The sequence below is a fragment of the Lolium rigidum genome, unplaced genomic scaffold (genome assembly GCF_022539505.1).
Source record: "Lolium rigidum isolate FL_2022 unplaced genomic scaffold, APGP_CSIRO_Lrig_0.1 contig_33455_1, whole genome shotgun sequence".
In the NCBI taxonomy this organism is placed as follows: domain Eukaryota; kingdom Viridiplantae; phylum Streptophyta; class Magnoliopsida; order Poales; family Poaceae; genus Lolium; species Lolium rigidum.
The window spans coordinates 24,679-31,458 of record NW_025900235.1 but is presented as its reverse complement, the minus strand read 5'-3'; the positions used below and the strand labels follow the sequence as shown (position 1 = coordinate 31,458).

The 6,780-nt window shown below is 41.2% G+C and overlaps 1 protein-coding gene across 3 annotated transcripts; it reads right to left on the bottom strand.

Moving 5' to 3' along the window:
- Window positions 1–693: 693 nt before the first annotated feature.
- LOC124681079 lies at window positions 694–6,411 on the bottom strand. Of its 3 annotated transcripts, none has more exons than XM_047216050.1 (9): window positions 6,235–6,411; window positions 4,973–5,268; window positions 4,424–4,540; window positions 3,494–3,628; window positions 3,231–3,389; window positions 2,337–2,753; window positions 2,231–2,256; window positions 2,071–2,145; window positions 694–1,160 (listed from the first exon to the last, which is right to left on the bottom strand). In XM_047216050.1, the coding sequence occupies exons 2-8, from the start codon at window positions 5,261–5,263 to the stop codon at window positions 2,112–2,114; spliced, it is 1,179 nt and encodes a 392-aa protein (XP_047072006.1). In that variant the 5' UTR covers window positions 5,264–5,268; window positions 6,235–6,411; the 3' UTR covers window positions 694–1,160; window positions 2,071–2,111. The 3 variants fall into 3 exon arrangements, with proteins under 3 accessions (XP_047072006.1, XP_047072007.1, XP_047072008.1); XM_047216051.1 differs by having other exon boundaries at window positions 2,337–2,750; XM_047216052.1 differs by lacking the exon at window positions 2,071–2,145 and having other exon boundaries at window positions 2,190–2,257.
- Window positions 6,412–6,780: the final 369 nt, after the last annotated feature.

Genomic DNA, 6,780 nt, shown 5'->3' with positions numbered 1-6,780 from the left:
ACGATGCATCGCCGCCCGACTCCGCGGCAGACAAGGCGCAGGAATGGACTGCCTATATCCCGGTTATCCTCTAGTTTTTTTTAGATCGCCGGTATGTGGCTGATCCGATCGCCGAACTATTACACTATGCTTTTGTGTAGCGAGAAGACGATTATTCGAAATTATCGCCGCTATTGAGCGAATGTTGGGGGTGCGACTGAAACTGGTGCTCCCCACGCCCAGTGGCGAAGCCACCCTTAGGCTGTGTAGTCATTTGACTACACAGTTTTTTGGTAATACAAGCTTACAATGGGTAAAAACTAATTAAAAAATTATATAAATACATGTATTTGACTACACAACTTTAACATGACTACACATGGTTGATGTTCTGGCTCCGCCACTGCCCACGCCCTATTTTCATCCAATCCGATTTCAGCCTGCGGGGCTCAAACGGCTAGAGGTGCTCTCAGAATAGGGCTTTGGAGCTCCGGATGGCCGGCCTGATGCTTGATCAACAAATTGGATGCCACTAGCTAGGTGATCATCGACTTGGATTGTGTTACGGTGACTGAGGTTCCTATACATGATGATCGATGGAATGACTCTTATAGTCTTTGTCTAAGCAAAATTAAAAACTCTTATTATAGTTTTATCTAAGCAAAACAAAAATAAAACTATAAGTTGCCACGTAATATGATGACACGAATCTCATTGTCTCAAAACAGGAGTGACTTGCTCAATGTGTATATACCAACAGTCAAGGTTGGACATCTATTAGTTGTCTCACTCGTCTCTCTAAAAATTTAGACCAACATCGACCCATCTTAATTCTCACCTCTCGTCATATATACAGCATATAACCTACAAACTGCAGTATCGTTGTAAAAGATTACACATGTTTTGGAGACTGAGACGGTCATGGTTGATGGTATGCTCATCACGGTTACCCTCTCTGAATCAGAATTATATGTAGTATCATGTTACAGCTACACGAAACTTTCCCCAGGAATCGTGACATGAAAAAACCACGGAGAAACAACCAGTCCGTGAATTGCCTCGTTAGTGTGCCAAAAACGCAAGTTCTTGCATCATCGTATTTTACAGCTACATAGACACCACATCCTATCCCCAGCATAAATGTGACGCTTCCCCTGAATAAGCACATTGTAAAGGAGAACCTGGCAATAATAACGCAAGGGTTATATATACTTGCAAAGGTTTCCTCTGAAAATTAAAGACAATAACCAAGAAAATGTAGTTCTGTTTCTTTCAAGTAACTTAGCAAGTGAACTTTGAAGAAAACTTGAGGAAGTATGCAATACTATACAGAAATAACGAAATTGTATTGAGCTGGCAGGCTTCACATTTCTGGCAGCATGGCACGGAGATTGCATATAATAGTTTCCACATCACCTAAGGGGCTAAGAGCCTGAGATTAAGAACTTTCAGGTTCCTACAACATTCTAACAAATTCAACTACCAATATTTTACCTAGTTGTGGAATCAAGGTCTAAAGGAAGCTCATTTAAAATTGACACTAGCTACAATGTGCACTTTTTTAGGCAAACTGAAAGGTCTACCGCCAACACATAATTCTGTAACCTTTTTTTTCAAAATAAATGCAGAGAATTCCACATTATTTATTCAACACTAACTACAGAATCTACAACTGATGTCAACTCCTAAATAAACACAACACAATGATGCATGTGCCACAATGTAAGTCAGTGACCATTCTACCAATGGTCCTTACCTCCCATAAACATTTAGGAGATATAGTTGAAGATAGGCTCTCTAGTGCATAGATTACTGGTGCGGCAAAAAAAAAAATCATCCAACCAGGACATAAAGGTAAATAAATAATCAACACTAACACATATACTCTTGAATTAAGTACTACATATACATAAATTAACAGTCAAAAGCATATCGAACTATGGAACTAACAGTTAACAAGATCTAAAACCAAGTGAAAGCTCAAAATACAAGCAAAATAAAGAAGTAATCAAACACCGCATAAAACATGAATTGGGGAATCAGAATCCACCAGAACTGTAACTAGAAGTAACTGAGTGAAAGAAAACAAACCGGCCAGATCAACTCAGAGCACCATTCACCCCCTTGTGCAATCAGTCAGATTTGATGCAGGTGTCAGTCCAACACCTACCAAAGAAATGAACTTACGATTGGGAATTCAGGATATTAACCTCATCATGCATAGAAGCAAGGAGCACCAACAACTTCATACCTATATGTCAGAGCCTGTACGACAACCTTGTTTCAACAACAAGAACATGTCAACGTAAAAGAAACTTCCATAAATATAATGAACACGATGAGAAAAAATGGTTTACCATGACCCAAGAATAGATGTGACCAGCCAGCACTATAAGTCCAAGTGCAAGGAAAAATAGTGCACGGCTGTCGATTGTCATTACTGAGGGTGCTGACGGTGATGGAGGGTTGAGTGAAGAGGTGGGCGGTTCAATTGGTTTTGAAATGAGGAAGAAGACATATAGAACAAAGATTGAAAAACACAAGAACGTGAAGCGTCCAACATGACGGCTAAAGCTCTTCTCGTATCTGTAAGTTCCGAACAAACCACAGAGAAGAGCAATAGTTCCGAATATCCATATTGTGGCAAATACACCAATGATATAGCATAGATATTCAGAAGGCATTAGAGACTGGACTGAAAGCAAGATTGTCAACCCGACGACTAAAGCAAGGGTTAAGTATGTTTGCAGCTTGTCCCAGTTGTTATCACCCTGCTGGAAGTGAAAATAAATAAGTAAAATGGCTATTTACTTAAAGAAGGGTTCGAAGTATTAATAACACTAACATACTAACATAGTAACATATGCAAATATAAGAAACATCATAAAATACTAACTATCCAAATGAGAGGACAAAATTGATCGTACTGTCCATACATGTTCAACCACTTGAAGAAATTATTTTTCTCCAGTGTGAAACTAGATAACATCACAAGTAGATAGATTACACAGACAAACAAAATATCATGAAACCCTGTAACTTACTAGTAACTATTTTTCTAGCTGTAAGCAGAAAAGAACCAGAAAAGAAGACTGGCTGATCTTGATAACCGTGCAAAAAACACATAGATAGTGCCAGTGGAAGCTTTCTTAGAGCAGTGTAGCGAATTACTCTAGATGAGATTAACATAACTAAATAGTCCCACGATAGCAGCTGAATCCATCCACAATTAGAGATGCTATCAGCAATACCTGTGCCCTGATAATTCCGCTGCTGCTGTCCTGCTCCGCTTTCTCAGAATTCTCTTCTTCAGAAAGTAAACTAAGGGTAGTAATGGACACATCATCGAGGGAAATTTTCATGTTCATTGCCCTGTCTATCAGTAACCTCTTAATCTCATTACCCAGAGCCTGAAATTTGAGGGAGGGGGATCAGAAAATTGTAAGCACCCCCACACAATAACTTCTGCCGAACATAATGGGCATGCCTATAGAATGCATAGGGTGAACCCTACCTCTCTGTGTGCTAATAGCAGACCAGCATTGTACTCAGCAACAACAGCTGTGAGTACTTCATGGATGATTGATGCTAAGACCCTCTTGTTGAAATTCTGCCCCTGCCTTGTAAGGACACGGACACCAATTTTCACCTGCCCAGATAGATTCATAGATAAGATAAAGATATCAAAGATATGAGAAGAAATCATGTGTTCTATCAGCGGCAAAAGAAACTGGGGAGCGTAAAACCACATGGCATATCAGCATGATAAATATAGCTTAAATTACCTCGTAAAACTGCAATATATATATATATATATAAAGTAACACGGAATAAAAAATTAACTTACCAAGAGGAATATGCTGCAATAAAAAAAAGGGACTGCCAATCTTTAGTTTTTATCTTTTGTGCACGAGAATACATTTTCAGAAGTCAAAAAGGACGGTCAGGTTATTAGCAGACTGAAACTTACGTAGCAACATGTTCATCTATCAGCTGAAACAAACATAGTAGATGAATTCCCATAAAATCCATCATATGAAGAGCAGTAATACACTAATACCACCACCTTATGAACACTCCAAAAGAACGTAATGACATGACTGAACACCAAGATACAACATATGGATATTGGTTGGTCCACAAACTGCAAAATAAACCTTTTTTTTTTGTTTAACTTCTCGCAGCAATGAAAAACACACCAGCAGTGGCAGTCAGACTGTCAGAGAAGTACTAACGGCAATACTTTGAAACAAGCAAACAACAATGGTGTTGCCTGATATTTTATAGAAGTAAACATACATGTAAACTGAGAGAGACGCAACCAGAACTGAAAGTTTTAATAGTTCACTACAACTCAAGATACAAATCTTTACACGGAAACTTAGGAGCACATACTCCAAATCACAGAAAAATGATAACATAGGTCAAGATGAATTATATTTACCATTCGGAAGTCCTTGCTCTTAGAAATACTCTCAAAAAAATCAGGACGAGCCCGGATATCATAAACCGTTGGCCTTTCAGACCTTGAAGCCGTAAAGTGAGTCCCTTCAGGGTGTACCTGGATGTATGTAATAAAAATTGTGCACAAGTTACTACAGTTTTCTGCATAGGCTCCATTCTGAGCTGTGTGCCAATGGAAAAGTACTATGATAAGGTGAATTCCTTAAATCTTAATAACAATCCCGAGTCTGTGACTTGATCTATATGGAAGTCTGCCAGGTTTGCCACTAATTTGATTATCAGTGGTTGGAGAAAGCCATCTCAGTCTCTCATAACAAATGGAGCTAAGCTCTCTTTCAAAAAAAAAAATCATGTGGCAAATGTTTCAGAAGTGATGACTTAGGGAAAATATGATCAACAATTTTAATGGCAAGGTGTGCAGAGCTTGCTTGCGTTCCATCCTCACAAAACTAGTACTTCGTATCTCACTAACAGTTTAGGAACAATATATCAACAATCATCTAAGAAAATTACAAAAAGCTCTGCATACCTCCAGCTGAGCCACAGGCATTGAAGTCCCAACTGTCGCTACTTCCGGGGTGTTTGTGTCCAATGGAATGTGTGGCTGCTGCGGTGTAAGTGGTTCGTTCAGAGATGCCCATGCCTCTCCACTGTCCGCTGCACACCGGCGGTCACTCCAATTGAAGAAATTAGCTCCAAACCGCCCACGCCTATGAAGCGCATCCTCCTCTTCTTTAATCCTCAGTCTTAATCTCTCCCATTTCACCTCGTCATTTTCCCTGCCCTCCCTCCAGAGGTCCTGCACGTTCTGTTCCTGCATTGTCACTGCAAACAGTATTGTAATCAGTAGTGGGTTTAAGGCGGGATCCTTTTTTTTTTCTGACCAGTATGGCAGTTACATTGTTTAGTTGAACAAAGATATCCCAATACATAACCAGCATTTGGTTTTCTGTACAGTTCTAGAATTTCTAAAACAGAACAAGCTTTTCTATACCAGCAATATCATCTGTACATGTACACCAAGGCCATCCACACATAGAACTGAAATTTGGCCAATCAACTTTAGCGAAACAAATTTTCGTGGAAATATGATAATTGATATTGCAAATCCTTTACAACATTAACAAGTATGAAGAATATTCAGACAAAGGAAAATGTTACTGATGTCATTACAAACATACTGAGCTCAACCAAACATAAGAAAATATTGGAACAATGATTCATCAACAGCTTAGAAGCTATATCATGCAAACATAAGATGGTTAGATTCATGAGTCAGATTCTATTGACAGATTCGGCAATCAAAGCACGGTCCTAAATGACACGACTCACGACAGGTGATTAGATGATAGTATATCGCAAATCCCCAGTACTATTTTCAAACAGTGGCTCGAGTTATGCGCTCTCGTCAGATCAGAGTACGGTGGAATATCATAACTCGACACAGATGATGGTTTGCATGTGAACCAGACTCCAGCAAACAAACATATTCGCAGTATCCTTTCCCAATTAACATTCCAGTACATCACGAAACTATATATCAAGCACTTGCGAAATCCCCAACGGACAATACGAGGGGAACTGAAACAGCATGCGAGTTTCAAAAATTTGTCATGCGTAGAATACTCCACCATTCCTCGGGCACAATCAATCAAGGTTAATTGACGAACAACCTACCTAGGTCAAACCACCGTACCTTAAAAGGAAAATCCCCGAGCTGTGACGGATTCATGGATTACGGGACGGGGATGCGATACTGGAAGGCGGGAGGGGGGAGGAAGGCGAGGATACCCGGAGGAGGACCCGACGGGGAGGACCGGCAGAGAAATCCAAGCACGGAGGAGGTCGCTCGCTGCCGCGGCTTTCCCCTAAACCCTCGCCGACTCTGCTTCTGGCGCGCCGGTGCTGCTCACGGAGAACAATATCCGTCTGGATGAGAACAATATCCGTCTGGATGTTGCGCGTACAGCCCTGTCTCTACCTCCTGCGCTGAGTCTGCGCCGGCGCTGCTTCGCAGGGGTGAGGGGAGGAGGATGATCGCCGGCTCGCCGCGCTCCTCGCTGCAGAAGGAGAGGAGAGCCGGCCGCGAGCAGCGAGTGGCTTCGGCCTCGGGGCGAAATGCCTTTCGGAACGAAGGGCCTGTTTGGTTTATGCCCCCAGCTCACCTTACCAAAATATTGGTCATGCCAAATCTCCTCTCACTTGTTTGGTGTGTTGCCAATATTTTAGCTGCCCATGGGACCACTGCTGCTGCTCTCACAGATTCTAGCCAAAATTTTGGCCAACCCACGGCGGCAGAAATCTGCGCCAAAAAATTGGCTTGCCAATTTTGGTAGG

Excerpts from the sequence above, each read along its gene's own strand:
- LOC124681079 (XM_047216050.1), bottom strand. The coding sequence starts at position 5,263 with ATGCAGGAACAGAACGTGCAGGACCTCTGGAGGGAGGGCAGGGAAAAT. Across the intron at positions 3,390-3,493 it reads TGCTATTAGCACACAGAGAG|GCTCTGGGTAATGAGATTAA; the intron begins GTAGGGTTCACC and ends CTCAAATTTCAG. Across the intron at positions 2,754-3,230 it reads GCGGAATTATCAGGGCACAG|CAGGGTGATAACAACTGGGA; the intron begins GTATTGCTGATA and ends TTTCACTTCCAG.